The sequence below is a fragment of the Quercus robur genome, chromosome 12 (assembly GCF_932294415.1).
Source record: "Quercus robur chromosome 12, dhQueRobu3.1, whole genome shotgun sequence".
NCBI lineage: Eukaryota > Viridiplantae > Streptophyta > Magnoliopsida > Fagales > Fagaceae > Quercus > Quercus robur.
In genome coordinates this window covers 6726834-6741451 of record NC_065545.1, presented here as the reverse complement: position 1 = coordinate 6741451, position 14618 = coordinate 6726834, and the positions used below count along the sequence as shown (strand labels likewise).

General features: G+C 35.9%; 1 protein-coding gene across 6 annotated transcripts; it reads left to right on the top strand.

Moving 5' to 3' along the window:
* The first annotated feature begins 536 nt into the window (after positions 1-536).
* LOC126707986 (probable protein phosphatase 2C 10) lies at positions 537-7019 on the top strand. 6 transcript variants are annotated; one of them, XR_007649167.1, is made up of 8 exons: positions 537-716; positions 804-895; positions 1060-1211; positions 2601-2840; positions 2955-3231; positions 4327-4394; positions 4498-5003; positions 6234-6378. XR_007649167.1 is itself a non-coding variant. In XM_050407769.1 (7 exons), exons 4-7 carry the CDS (start codon positions 2703-2705, stop codon positions 6661-6663), a joined length of 711 nt encoding a protein of 236 aa, XP_050263726.1. In that variant the 5' UTR covers positions 545-716; positions 804-895; positions 1060-1211; positions 2588-2702; the 3' UTR covers positions 6664-7019. The 6 variants fall into 6 exon arrangements, 3 of the variants coding, with proteins under 3 accessions (XP_050263726.1, XP_050263725.1, XP_050263724.1); XR_007649168.1 differs by having other exon boundaries at positions 4327-4641; positions 4895-5003; XR_007649166.1 differs by having other exon boundaries at positions 4327-5003.
* The last annotated feature ends 7599 nt before the right edge of the window (positions 7020-14618 follow it).

Below are 14618 nucleotides of genomic sequence, written 5' to 3'. Positions count from 1 at the left end.
TTGGATATAGCTTATTTTATTGAAAATAATAAAAAATTTACTGTTTACTCTTTTTTTACTATTCATATGTATTGGTTCACTGTTCATGGGACATAAATAGTGCAGCAGGTGCTGGTCTTTTAAAAAAAAAAAAAAGAAGGAAAGAAACTAAAACACGCTTTCCAAACACACCTTATATGTAAATGGTAAATAATCATTCATAGTATGTAACGTCAAAATTGTAGTAAAAAAAATTGTGAACTAATTTGCGTTAATACAAGTAAAAAATTTGTACTACCATCAAAAAAAGCTAATAACTAATGGGAAAAAGTTAATAAAGCCCTAATATTAGTTTATGAAATATTTTAAAAAATAGTTAAAAAAGAAAAAGAAAAAACAACTTATCTTTTTTTTTACGATATTTTATATTTATCATAAAAATAATATAAAATATTTCTTAAAATAATTAATTAACAAATACCTAACCAGATCTAATAAATAAACAAAGAAAGAAACAGTAGAAATAGATACGGCGAAGTCAACAGGAAAGGAAGTCTGCTCTGCTAAGTGTCAGCCTTTTTTTCTCTTTTACTTGTAAATAATAATATCTTTCTCATTGGCAAGTCTCCTCCAAACGGTTCTAAAAAAAATCATCACCTCCATAAAGAAACACATAGCTCTCCTTCGATTCCTTCGTCTCTCAAGTCACAAACTTTTTTTTTCTTTTAAGAAAAAAGGTTTCAAATATTCTCTCTCCCTTTTTCTTTTCTTATTTTATTTTATTTTATTTATTTATAAAAATTATCATTGTTTTTATTCAATAGCTTGTGTGTGAGCTAAAACAACAAGAGGAGCAAGCATAAAAATCACAGCCAAAACAACAAAGTTCAGCCATTTTTGGCTTTCAGTTGGATCGGTAAGAGGAAATCTTCAATAACCCAGTTTTGGTTTGTTCTTGTTACTTGTTTTTAGCTTTTGTGGCTTTTTCTTGGGGGGCTTTAAGGCTTTAGGGTTTTAATAGTTGAAGGGTTTTTGTTCATTTCATATTATAATGATCAACTATTGTTTTTGATTGTGCAGTTTGTGAAATTGGGGAGGTGGGTTTGGTTTGAAATCTGGGTTGGAGGTGGCTACAGGGGTTGGATGTTGAAATTTTAGTTGAAGGAGTTGAAGTGGCTGTTCAATTTCCTTTTATGGATAGGCTCTGCTGTTTTAGTGGTTCCTACTCTAAGGTAAGGATTTTTTTTTTTTTTTTTTAACTTCATGTGTCTATCAGTTTGTCTCTAATACCAATCAATATGTTCAGTGTTGTGAGAAGGATAACCAATAAGCTGAAAAGGCATAGTCTTTAATTGTTTGTTAGAGGATTATTTGTGTTGTGTGGTTGATTTGTGTCTCCAATTTTCTTAGTAGGGGTATAGACTCTTGAGTGAATATGATAATTTTGTGATGTTATTCAGTTGAATTATTCAACGTTTGCAGATTCTTAGTGAGATTATTGATCATTCTTTGTTGTATAATCACTTGTATAGAATGGATAATTGGGGGGCTTTGGAGGTGTTGATGGCACATCTAGTTAGTTTGAGTGGTTCAACTGTTCAAGTTATCTTCTTGCTTCTTTAGCGAGTTTGATGGGGGACTTTTAGCACAGAATTGGACTGATATTTGCAGGGTTGCTGAAATTGGGTGTAAGAGATTTTGTAATTTTTACACTGTTAGGCCACATATTTTAGGAAGAACTGATGATCGGAATTGAACCAACTGCATGTTTTCTGACTTGCAGTTTATATAACTAACTTTTGGTGACCCTCTTTCATCCTCTCCCCCCCCTAAAAAAAGAAAAACAAAAAGGAACCATCATAAACATAGCAAAATAGACTAATAGAGACCAAAATAAGAAGGAAAAGGAAAAAAAAAAAAGTTCCTATCTTGATAACTTTCAATGCTTCATTTGTTTGGAATGATAGTTATTAATTAAATATAGTAATTTCTTTGTTTAATCTTCTTCTTGCAGCCTCATGCAAATGGTTTTCATAGTTGCAACTTGCAACTACTTTTGTTTGCTTCTGTACCATATAACTGCCTCTAAAACACACAAGATTAATATTGAGGTTTTTGTTATTTATAGTTTTGTTATGTAGCTTGTAGGAGGGGTTGCTGAAATTGGGTGTAAGAGATTTTGTAATTTTTACACTGTTAGGCCACATATTTTAGGAAGAACTGATGATCGGAATTGAACCAACTGCATGTTTTCTGACTTGCAGTTTATATAACTAACTTTTGGTGACCCTCTTTCATCCTCTCCCTCCCCTAAAAAAAGAAAAACAAAAAAGAACCATCATAAACATAGCAAAATAGACTAATAGAGACCAAAATAAGAAGGAAAAGGAAAAAAAAAAAGTTCCTATCTTGATAACTTTCAATGCTTCATTTGTTTGGAATGATAGTTATTAATTAAATATAGTAATTTCTTTGTTTAATCTTCTTCTTGCAGCCTCATGCAAATGGTTTTCATAGTTGCAACTTGCAACTACTTTTGTTTGCTTCTGTACCATATAACTGCCTCTAAAACACACAAGATTAATATTGAGGTTTTTGTTATTTATAGTTTTGTTATGTAGCTTGTAGGAGGGCGTTCCTCATCTAGCTCTGGCAAAGGGAAAAGCCATGAAGGGTTAATCAAGTTTGGTTTCAGCCTAGTAAAAGGGAAAGCTAATCATCCCATGGAGGATTACCATGTTGCTAAATTTATGCAGAGTGAGGGACATGAATTAGGACTATTTGCTATCTATGATGGCCATTTGGGAGATACTGTTCCTTCCTACCTACAGAAACATTTGTTTTCCAATATCCTAAAGGAGGTGAGGTCTTGCGTTTAAACTTTAACAGAATTTTAAATTTCAGTCTTGCTCGGTTATGTAATAACTTTTAAGGGTGTATTCTTAGTTTCTTACACTCTAATGTAATCATTTTAGGAAGAATTTTGGGTTGACCCCAACAGATCTATCTCAAAAGCCTATGAGAAGACAGACCAGGCAATTCTCTCTCACAGTTCTGACTTGGGGCGGGGTGGGTCCACAGCCGTAACTGCAATTTTGATAAATGGCCAAAAATTATGGGTAGCCAATGTTGGAGATTCACGAGCAGTTCTCTCAAAAGGGGGCCAGGCAATACAGATGTCTATAGACCATGAGCCCAACACCGAGCGAGGCAGCATCGAGAACAAAGGCGGTTTTGTCTCAAACATGCCAGGTTTCTCACAGCCACCTCTCTTTAAAGAGTTTGTTTGAATGTGTACTCATCTGAAGTTAATATACACATGGCTGATGTTTTATTCGAAATAATTACCTAGCTAGAATTTCTTAATCATCATTTAAATGGAGTTTTATCTTCAAATTTCTGGCATCATTTTTTATTTTCTTAAAAATATTTTTGGATTAATTTATGCAATTGCATCTTACAAATGGCCAGTTCTCCTCAGAAAATATCAGCTGGGACCATGCCTCATGAAGCAGAGGTTGCTAGTTTGAATCTCCCCTTCCTCCTTCCCTTGGGGCCAAAACTTTTTATTTATTTATTTAAACTATCAATCATCACCCACTTATCAAAAAAAAAAACTATCAATCATTACCTACAAGAAATTATTTCATAAGAACTTAAAAGTGTTGGTAGATCTCTCTGTGATTATCTGATTGTCAGGAGCCAGAGTAGCATTTGTGGGAACTAGTCCATTAATGGCTAGGTGGCCTGTCCATTTACTTTGATATGCACCAAAATAATTTTGAAAGTAAAAAGAGTGAATTCATGTGCTTTGTTCATAGCTTGATCAAGCCTTTAAACATCCTGCCTCCTGGTTTATTTTTAAGATATTTTGTTTTTAAGTGATCAGTTGCCTTTGTCTCAAAGAAAAACTCTGCTGATCCACATTGCAAGGACTAGATTATGTTGTAGCTGTGCTGTTACCATGCAAATCATATTCCTGTCCACTAAACTGGTAGCTTTCTACTTATATATTAGGTGCTAAGAAGAAGATTTTTTTTTTTTTTTTTTCCAAAGTTTTGTTGTTCAATTCAAATTTCTCATATGATTACCACAACAACAAGCCTTATCCCAAATTTCTCATATGATTGCTGCATGAAATTTTCATTGTAGTGACACTTTTTTAGGCTTTCAGTAATGAATCTTTAAGGCATCTAGATGTCTCTCATGTTGGGAGGCTGGGTGGGATTTAGTGCTCCTCACTTTGGATGCAAGACTACCCAGAAAAAAGAGTTTGCTTACACTGCCTATTGGTCACTAGTGTTACTGTATCAAATAAACCAAGGAATAACTTAATTATTTTTATAGTCCACTGGGGCACTTCAGAAAAATACGAGGAGTTCACAATCTGATCCGTGTTGTCCAAAATCATAAAGGTATTACACTATTTTTTGTCAACAAGTATCTGATAGTACTGCATCTGCTGCCCTTTGAAAGACCCACATCTGATGACCTTGAATTGTGGGTTTTGCTCTATAGTGTAACCAGGTTGATTGGGAGAGAGGGACTTCATTTTTTGGGGGTATCATGAACCTGTTGGATGAGATAACACAAACAGAGTGGATATCCTTCTTTGCTATAAGAAGAGAAAAACAAGAAAAATTTCCTGCATCCATTCAGAAGGTGATAACTCTATTGTCATCATATGGAATAGTTGTAGGCTTGTGGGAGTTCTCCAGTGTCTTGGGTTTGTGATATACATAGTACTTAGTATGCCCCGACTAAGGTATTCCCAAACTGACTCTTAGAAAACGATCTCCTAGTGAAAATGGATGCCCTCTGCTTTGGTGTTCCTTTGAGTTGGTAACTTGGTATCATACCTCAGCATGTGGCTTATACCTCTTGATGACTGTGATGCTGTTTTGTTCTTCTCCAGAGTTGTTGATACTAGGTAAATATCAGATGACACCAAAAGTTTGGGTGGTGGTCAAGATTCAGGGCTTTCTTTCAGAAATAGGGACTTCTAATTCTCTATAAGGAAGTGGGTGGGTCCCTGCTGCATATATCTTTTTTTAACGTGCTACTCTGTATATCTTAGGTGTCGCTTGATTTTTTTTTCGGCTTCCTTTGACAAATCTATGCTGCTCAGCAATCTGCTTATTATCATGTTGGTCATATATATATATATATATATATATATGTTTATGAAACAGAGATAAATTCATTAATAAAGAAAAAAGAACACAACATTTCTACTACTTAGTGCATACTAGCACCACACAGAACCACACCAAAACCCACAGCAGCACAAGACATTAGTACCCTAATATCACAGAACAACACATACATCAGCACTATTAGGAATTATTACACTGTAAAACTAAGGAAAGTATAAACCAGAACAGCAAAGCCTCCTCAGTTCTTAAAAACTTTATAAGAGATGCTCCAATTTGAACATAAAACTTTTACTGCAGTGACAGCTTCACCTTCACCTTCTTACAAATCTCAAATCAAGCTTTAACATCTCACATGATGGAGGTGATGATGGAATCTTCAGATTTGATATGCCCTCTATAGACCCAGGCATTTCTTTGAAGCCAGATCTCGTAAACAGTGGCAGCCATGCCCAATTTACATAACACGGCTTTGAGAAATTTTTTGTGGATCTCTCTAATACCCAATTCAATCACAGCATCCCATTGACACTTTGAGTTTTTAACCAGACACAGGCATGTAATCTTCCTCCAAATTATTTGTGTGAAAAAGCATTCAAAGAAAATATGGTCCCTGCTCTCAATGGGGACTTATGCAGAATAAAGTGGGTCCAAGCTTAGGAAGGAGCACCCATGCTGATTTTTACGTGTTTTTTCTTCATTGTGCTTTAACCATGCTAAGAGCTTTAATTCAAGTGTATTCTTTCTCTTAGTGAAGGTGCTTTGACCATACCAGCTATTGCCTACCGCTTTATCCTTGTCTCTTGCAAATTTTAATGAATTCAAACTACTCACTTGTTTTTCTTTCCAATAATGTGAAGTATCTTTATCATTAGTAACTTTGCTAAGTGCCAATAAAATAGATTTAAGCCAAAGATCCGTGTGATCTGCATATGTCATCAGACACAATGTAGCAGCTTTTATGAATGAAACAATAACTCTTATGGTGTTTATTCATAACTGTTTGGATATGGTATTTTCTTTGTGGTGTTTTGATTTAGTAAGCTTGGAAGTTGGGTAATGTTACAGTAATAATCCTGATCTCTGTCGCCATCTTATCAGGGGATGTCCCTAGAGTCAATGGGCAGCTGGCAGTTTCTCGTGCTTTTGGAGACAAGAGCCTCAAATCACATTTGCGATCTGACCCAGACATACAAGAGACTCTTGTAGATGCCAATACCGAACTTTTAATCCTTGCCAGCGATGGTCTTTGGAAGGTAATTGTTTCGCTCTGAAGATCTGTAGCACTATCTACGCGATCATACAAAAAATGGCACATGATTGTCTACATTGTCCTTGCATTAGTGTAAACCTTTAAGAGATCGTTTTCCCTTTTGCACGTTATATTCAGGTAATGCCTAATCAAGAAGCAGTTGATATTGCAAGAAGGATCAAAGACCCGCAGAAAGCAGCTAAGCAATTAACAGCTGAAGCATTGAAAAGAGACAGTAAAGATGACATATCGTGTGTTGTTGTTAGATTTAAGGGATGATACCTTTTAAATCAGTGTTGCTTTCAAGGTGCAGTATATACCTACAATAAGAGTTATTACACTGTATGCCAATTTATGTTTAGACCGACAACAAATAGATACCATGTTGGGGTAATCCACACTGAATTTTCCAGAAATATGAACTCGTCAAAGGAAAAAAAGGAGAAGAAAAGGAAGGATTCCCCTACTGTAAATTTAATTTCTCGATCAGTGCTTGATATTGTTTGATTTCTTTTTTTAAAAAGTGAATTAGGAGCTTGAAATGATACATATTGTTTTATTCTCAAGATCTATTTCCTTGCGGCTGTGTAGATGAATATATGCTTTTATGTGATTGGAGGATTGCCTTTGTTTAATACTCTGGTGTTGGTACCTCCTAGTTTTATCATCTGGTCATTAGAAATTTTTGGAATAGGCCATGTTTAGCTTTGGCCTTTTGAGTTTCAAATATTCTTTTGTTTAAATTATAATTTAGACCTTAGAAAACCTTGAAGTTTAACACCGTTGAAAAATTAAACCATATAATTTTCGATAGTTTCAAATTGAATCCTGAGTCGTACCAATTTATGCATTAAATATACTACCAAACCCTCACTACCAAACCCTTCTTGGACTTTTTGCACGCTTTCTGGTTGGAGATGCGATTCAATCCTAATGGCTTGTTTGGAAGTTTAGAGAGGGAGGAGAGTAGAGGAGAGTAGAGGAGAGGAGAGTAGTGGGGAGGAGAGTAGAGTAGAATGGTTATCCTCCACCTTGTTTGGATGTTTTTAAAGTTAGTAAGGAGGAAGGGAGTAATTAGTCCTTCTTCTTGTTTGGATGTTTTAAAAATTAGGAAGGAGAAGAAAGGAAATGATTTAAATAGACAAATTTACCCCTATTTAAAAATAAACTTCAACATTGGTCTATAATTAATTTGTTAGATTAAATAATTATTTAATCAACGTTCTCATTCCATCGGTATAAAACTACTATTAACTATTATAAAATAATTTTAATTACCTCAAAAAAAATTATAATAAAAAATCAAAAACCTCCTCCAATTTCTTCAACTTTCCCGAGAAACAAACAATTCCCACAGTTTCTCACTCCCCAAACAGCCATGACAGCAGCCACCTTCAACCCCAAAACCCAAACCTACACATCCCCAAGACCACCGATTCACCTCCCCACCAACCCCAGCCTCTCTCTCACCTCTTTCCTCTTCCAAAACTTCTCTTCTTCCCCACACAGCCTCCTAGCCAATGTACAGCTTCGTCCTATGTGCTATTGCTGAATAATCTGAATGCATCTCATCTATGAAATACATATCAGAATTAAAATCAGGATCATATTATCCATAACCACATACTTGCTAGAATTTGACATTTTAATTAGAAAGATTTTAAATAAAGTACCTTGATGCAACAAACTTGATTTCAAATAAATTTTTTGTAAATAATCTTCTTGAATCTTTACTTGATCTTCACCTCAATGACTAATATCTTGACCAATATTATGGTTTTTTTCTTGTTGAGACTAGCTCTACCAGTGTAGCCAAGAATTAGTGAAGAAATTGATTTTCACCTTCTCCCAAACGGAAAATACAGCTGCTCTGTTCTTATATACGGGAAACAGAGTGTAACAGAGTTCCTTAATTACTGTATACTAGCTAGCCATTGAGGGTCAGAGATTTTGGTGGAGCCTAATGCACCCACATAAATATTCGGCTTTTACAAGCTATTTATTTAGACTCCTAATGCACTTAGAAGTTAGAACAAGCGGTGGCTTTCCTTTGAATAATAGTAATACGAATTGCACTTGGACTAGGGATACAAAGTTTCTTCAATTTAAAAACGCCAATCAAATATTCTGCCTATCAAGCAGCAGTACTAATGAATTTATGTTCTTTAACACTTATAATCTCTTTTTGCTTATTTTGGTTTCAAATATATATATATATATATATATATTGAATTTGATTTATGATACCTGATTCTAATCAGGCCTTAGATTGATAACTAGCGCACTGATTTTGTGTTCTGGCTAGAACAAATCTTACATAACAATACTTTCTGCCTCCATAATCGGTGCTTTTAATAAACCTAACAAACAAAGATTATTTTGGGGGTTAAGTGTAACAGTGTAACAGAGTTTGTTAGATAACAAAGTGTTAAATTTTCTCAGGAAACAAACAAAGATTATTTATATAATCAGTTTGTAATTTTGTTAACTTAGAAAGGATAAATTAGGAAATTCATTTGGTCAATAATTTATCTACTCTACTCTCCCTCCAAATCTCTCCAATTTGGGGGAATTAAAAATGAGGGGTTAGAATTAGTTGAAACCCCTCCAAACCCCTCCAAATCCCTCTCCCTCCTTCCTTAAAAAACTTCCAAACAAGGTAATTAAATTACTCTTCTTCCTCTACTCTACTCTCCCTCCTTTTTTAAACATCCAAACAGGCCATAAATCTTGATGAGAATATACTTCCCCTGTACCCAGCAAATTAGAATATTTTATCCTTTCCCTCCCGATAGTGACACAACCATTTTTTATTTTGTTTTTGTTTATTTTGATAATTTTGGATAAGTGCATTCACAGTAGTAGTGCTAATACTTAAAATGCATGATGCAGTAAGAGCATTCACAGTAATAGAGCTAAAAATTTAGCTATTTGGTATCATAGAAAGTTATTTTATCTATTTTACCTACTCACATGCTGCAGCAATAGATTTATTTTAGCTTTCAACACAATAAAATAATATAAACATCACAATAAAATAATATATCTACTACAATAAACAACAATCACAACAACCCGCAACCGCTACTCCTGCCACTATTGACTCTTCCATTGCCACAGCAATCGCTACCGCTGCCACTACTGCCGCCACCACTATCGCCACCACCGTCTCTTCCATCATTAACGCCACCACCACCGCTACCCATTGATAAAGAAAACAACAAATTCATTTTTGAGCATCTCAAAACCAAACTAACAATTTCTCATTAAAATGACCACAAGAACTCCTTTTTGTGTTTTTCTGTTTCTGGTTTTGTGCAACAAAACATAAAACTAGGACAAGAACTTCTATTACAAGAAAACCACACAACAAATTCCTACAAATAGAAAATTCCCAATACATTCCAATACAAATACATTCAGTCCATTCATGGATGCTCTAAATCAAAACGAATGGATGCTTTAAGATCAAATGACAGAACTTTTCATTGAGCAAGAACAACAAAAAAATTATTACATCTAAAATATTAAACTGGAAGAATAAGAAAAAAAAATCATTGACCACGTTGCTAGTTATCTCAGTTTTGTCTCCTAAACCCCCAAGCTAAAATGGAAAATAAAACACCCATTCCAACAGAGAACAAAATATCCATCATTTTATTTGATGTTATACCCAAATCAAAAAATCTCAAGCATGTAAATGAAGAAGACAGAGACAATTGACCTGAAATGGATCGACGGAAGAGAAGTGCTCAGCGGCGTGGATTTGAGGTGGATCGGCGGCGTGGGAGTTTGACTAAATGGGTCGGCTGGTGGGTCAGTGACGTTGAGCTTCGATGGTAGTGACGTTAAGGATCGAGGGCCGGCGACGGTGAAACAGAGAGGTGAGAGAGTGAGCTTGAGAGAAGGTGAGACAGAGAGATGAGAGCTTCAAAGTGAGTAAGTGATTTAAGAGTGACACTGAGAGAGGGACACGGTGAGAATAAAAGAATATATTTTAATTCGGCTGGAGAATAAATTTTTTTTTTAGCTTTTAGCTACAGTGCACAATCATACATAGTTATGCACTGTAGCAATGAAGGTAACAAATTTACCTTTAACTCCACTGCTGTAGTGTGGATTTTTGTGTTTTGGTGGAGCTAAAATAGCTATATAGTTATTTAGCTCCACTGCTATGAGTGTTCTAATGGTGCTATAGCTAAAATTTTTTAGCTTATTGCTATTAAATTTCTCTATGTTCTCTCATTAAAAAAATATTCTCTTTTCTTTCTTTCCTTTCTCTCTCTGGCTTCTCTTCTTTCTTCCTTTTCCCTTCTCATTTTTTTTTCTCTCTCCCTCGTCTACTCTTTGCTTCGCCGATCTGTTCTGGATCTTCATCTTCATCGCCAATCTATTCTGGGTCTGTCTTCATCTTCATCGCCGATCTTCATCTTCATCACTCACGTTGTCGTCCCACGCCGCCAACCCATCTTGCCTAGTCCTCCATCTCACTTCTCACCCTATGCTAACAAGCCTAGTCCTCCATCTCATCGCCAATCCAACCTCTATTGCCGATCCAAGCTTCATCGTCGATCAAAGCTCCACCAGCGCCACCTTCGTTGAACTCAAGAGCGCCACAGATTTCATGGTTGTGGCTAGATTTCGTGGGTTTCTTTAGGTTTTGTGATGGCAATTTGGCTGGGTTTCGTGGGTTAGTGGTGGTGTGGCTGTGTTGGTGGTGATTTGTGTGGTGGTTTTTGGCTAATTTGGATTTTTGGCTGTGGTAGTGGGTGGTTGTTCTTAGCTTGCTAGTTGTTGTTGGGTGGTTGTTCTTGGCTGGCAGTAGTTGTGGATTGTGCCATTGATCGATTTGTGGTTTTTTTTTTTTTTTTTTGGTAGTGTTGATGCCCATTTTTGCAAATCCATATCCAAAAGCCCATGAGGAAGAAAGCCCAATGAAAAAGCAAGGTCTAAAGGCCCACCAAGAAGACCAAAGAGCAAAAGAGGTCCAAAGAAAGAAATGCAAGGGAAAGCAATCTATAGCAAAACGCAAATCCACCGCAGAATACAGATCTGCCGCATAATATAGTTCCCTAGCAAAATGGCTTCGGCAGACAAAGACAAATTGGGCCCAAGACCCTTTTGATCCAGTCAACATTATCTGGCCCACAAAGGTCCAAATTCTTTTGTATAAAAGGATAAGCGTAAAAACTGATATGAAGAAGCACGATGAAAAGAAACTAGGAACGGCAGAAAGTGTTAGCAGCAGGAATCACGTGAAGGAAAGAAAAGCCAAACCAAAGGAAAATGACAAATGTAGCAGGAAACACATGAAGAAATAAGACAAAACACACAGCAGACCAAAACAAAGCTAATCTGCTACAGCAGAAACAGTGTGGGAGACAACATAGAAGACAGTGGAGCAAGCACAGAAGGGTCGGGACACCACCAACCTATACCTAGCCAATATAAGGGAGGTGGGCCCATGATCAAGGGAATTCAGAGGGCGTGGTTTGGTGGTGGGGGGAAAAGGGGGTCTATATTTGGTTTCTTGCCGTGACTTCTTTTGGGGAATATATCTTGTTGGGATGATATCTTATCCAAAAGAAGTAATAAATAGTTAAGACCATCTGATGCATGCCATAGAGCTAGGTAATGAGTAGAGGTATACAACAGGAACAAACAAAAGAGAATTTTGTCGTGAAATGGGTAGTAATGCAGCAGACATGAACTAAACAATGGCAGTGGTCTGGGCAACCAATGGGTGAGTGGGTAATCTTGAAAGGATGCCCACAACAAACCAAAAACAGTTGGTGAAGCCCTAGGGGTAAAAGGGAGAAATCCCATTGAATCAATTTGCTATAAAAGGAAGGTAACCAGGCAGAAAAAAGGGAGGGAATGGAGGAGGAAAAACAGAGGAAGAAAAGGAAAAATAAGGGAAGAGAGAAAAACACCGAAAGAGAGAGACCCAATGGAGGGAAGTATTTAAGGGAGGAAAACCCATGGTAAGAGAGTAGTAAGCACCCAGAGAGAGGGACCCAGGAAAAGGAAAGACCACAAATGGGGAACAACACACGACAGGAGAGTAATAAAAAACTAAGAGTAAAGAAAGAACAGAGAGAAAGAAATAAGTGGTAAAACAAAGAGAGAAAATACGACAGGAATAGGGGCATGCATCAATAGACCATCTTTTCCCTCCCTCTTAGCAAACCCACTCTTTGATGTCCCCAAAAGTAATAGCTAGTAGCCATTTAAGCCTATTCTCCAAAATACACAACTTTGATGGCAAAAACCTGTGACAAGGTTGTTCAAGTTGGGGTTTGGGTTCTTTCTTGGTTTACTTATCCTATGAGAAGATTCAATACTTGATTTTGATTGCAAATATATTTGATTTATCTCATTATAAATTATATCTACTGTATTTAGTTATTCTGCCATAGAACGTTTTTATCACGTCTGCTGCATCAGTGGTCCCGTTGTGGTATCTTTACTTTTTGTACTAGTTATTCTGCTGTAGCACCTTTTCATTATATGTACCGTGTTAGCTATTATGTTAGCTAAACCTTTTCTGCGGAAGCTTTCTTCTTTATTTGTTATTACGTGTTTCACTGTTGACACAAACTAATCATTATCATGCCATAAGTATATATATACATATATCTTGTTTTTCATGTTATGCAAAATATATTTTATATATGTATATGTGAATACTTATAAGTATATATACTCATATATATGTATGTATATATTTGAGAATATGCTAACCTATTTAAACTAACATTTTTTTTATGGGTATTTTCTTTGGGCTTTAGATTTGTTTATGTACAGGAAGTAGAAAAGTATTTCTGCAGTAAAAACGAAGAGTAGTCATTCACATTGCAAAAGGTTTTACTGTACGACAAAAGGCTTTAAAGCACAGCAGGAAGTTTTGTTGCACAGTAGGAAACTTTATTGCACAGTAGAAAGTTTTGCTACATAGCAAAAAAAGTTAGTTCTACAGTAGAAACTGGAGAAAAATTCCTTTTGCGGCAAAAACTGGAGAAAAGTTCCTTCTGCGGCAGAAAGTGGAGAAAAGTTCCTTCTGTGGCAGAAACAGAGGATAAACACCACGTTTTGCCCGCCGTAAGCGTGCTCCTGGCAGACGAGACATAGTTTGCGTACAAGGCGGACCAAATTGAGTTGCAGTTGGACCGGTCTCAAATCCCTTACTCAGAATACTCGAACCCAATACCACAGGAGGCAGCCCAGCCCAGCCCACTTTAACCACAAAAAGACCCACCACAGGTAGTAAGATGTATTATTTTATTGTAGTAGATATATTATTTTATTATGATATATTATTTTATTATGTTAAAAGCTAAAATAGATCCACTAATACTGGATGTTTTGTAAAATGAGTAGGTAAAATAAATAAAGTAGTTTTTTGTGGTGTTAAATAGTTAAAAAAATAGCTCCACTGTTGTGGATGCTTTAATGGATACGTTTAAGTGGAAAGATCAATATTGATATACTTCCAAGGATAAACACGTTACTAATGGTAATTATTTTCTTACATTTGTTGATGAACATCCCGTATATTTAACATTTATAATTTCACATGTGATGTTCACATTTACAACTCGAAATAGGTGACATGTACAAATAATATACAATAAGGAATGTGAAAATCAATGCCCCAATTGGTTTTGTTAATATCTAATCATCTGATCTTCAAAGTTTATTTCAGGTCAAAGATTTAATTTTTAATATTTTAAGTAATAATTATGCATATTCCTTTAATTTACAATATTTAATCGAGTAGTGAAATGAGAAAGAGGGTTTTTTTTTTTTTGGTTTGGACGGAGAGCTTTTTTCTACTTCAAAGAGGGTCCAGTTGGGTTGGGCTAAACTTGAAGCCCATTAGCATCTTATAGAGAGTAATAAAGGACAAGAATGTGATGTCATGTGATCACCTTCTAGGGTTTAACTTGAAGCCCTGCTAGCTGCTGCTATATATATGCCGCTTCACAATTCATCTATAGCCGTACTCTCTCTATCTCTATCTCTATCTCTTTGTAGGGTTTTTGCTTTTGTTAAATGGTGAAGGTGGTAGCGTAGTGAGTGAGTATGTGATAATGATTGCCTCTTCTTTCAGCTACAAGGGCTAAGATCTAAGGATCAATTTCTTGATGGCTTTGTTCTGGGGGCATAAATCAATTTAGCTCAATGGCCTGGGGATTCAACTTTATCCGGTTTAGTTGCCTCTTACTTCTCTG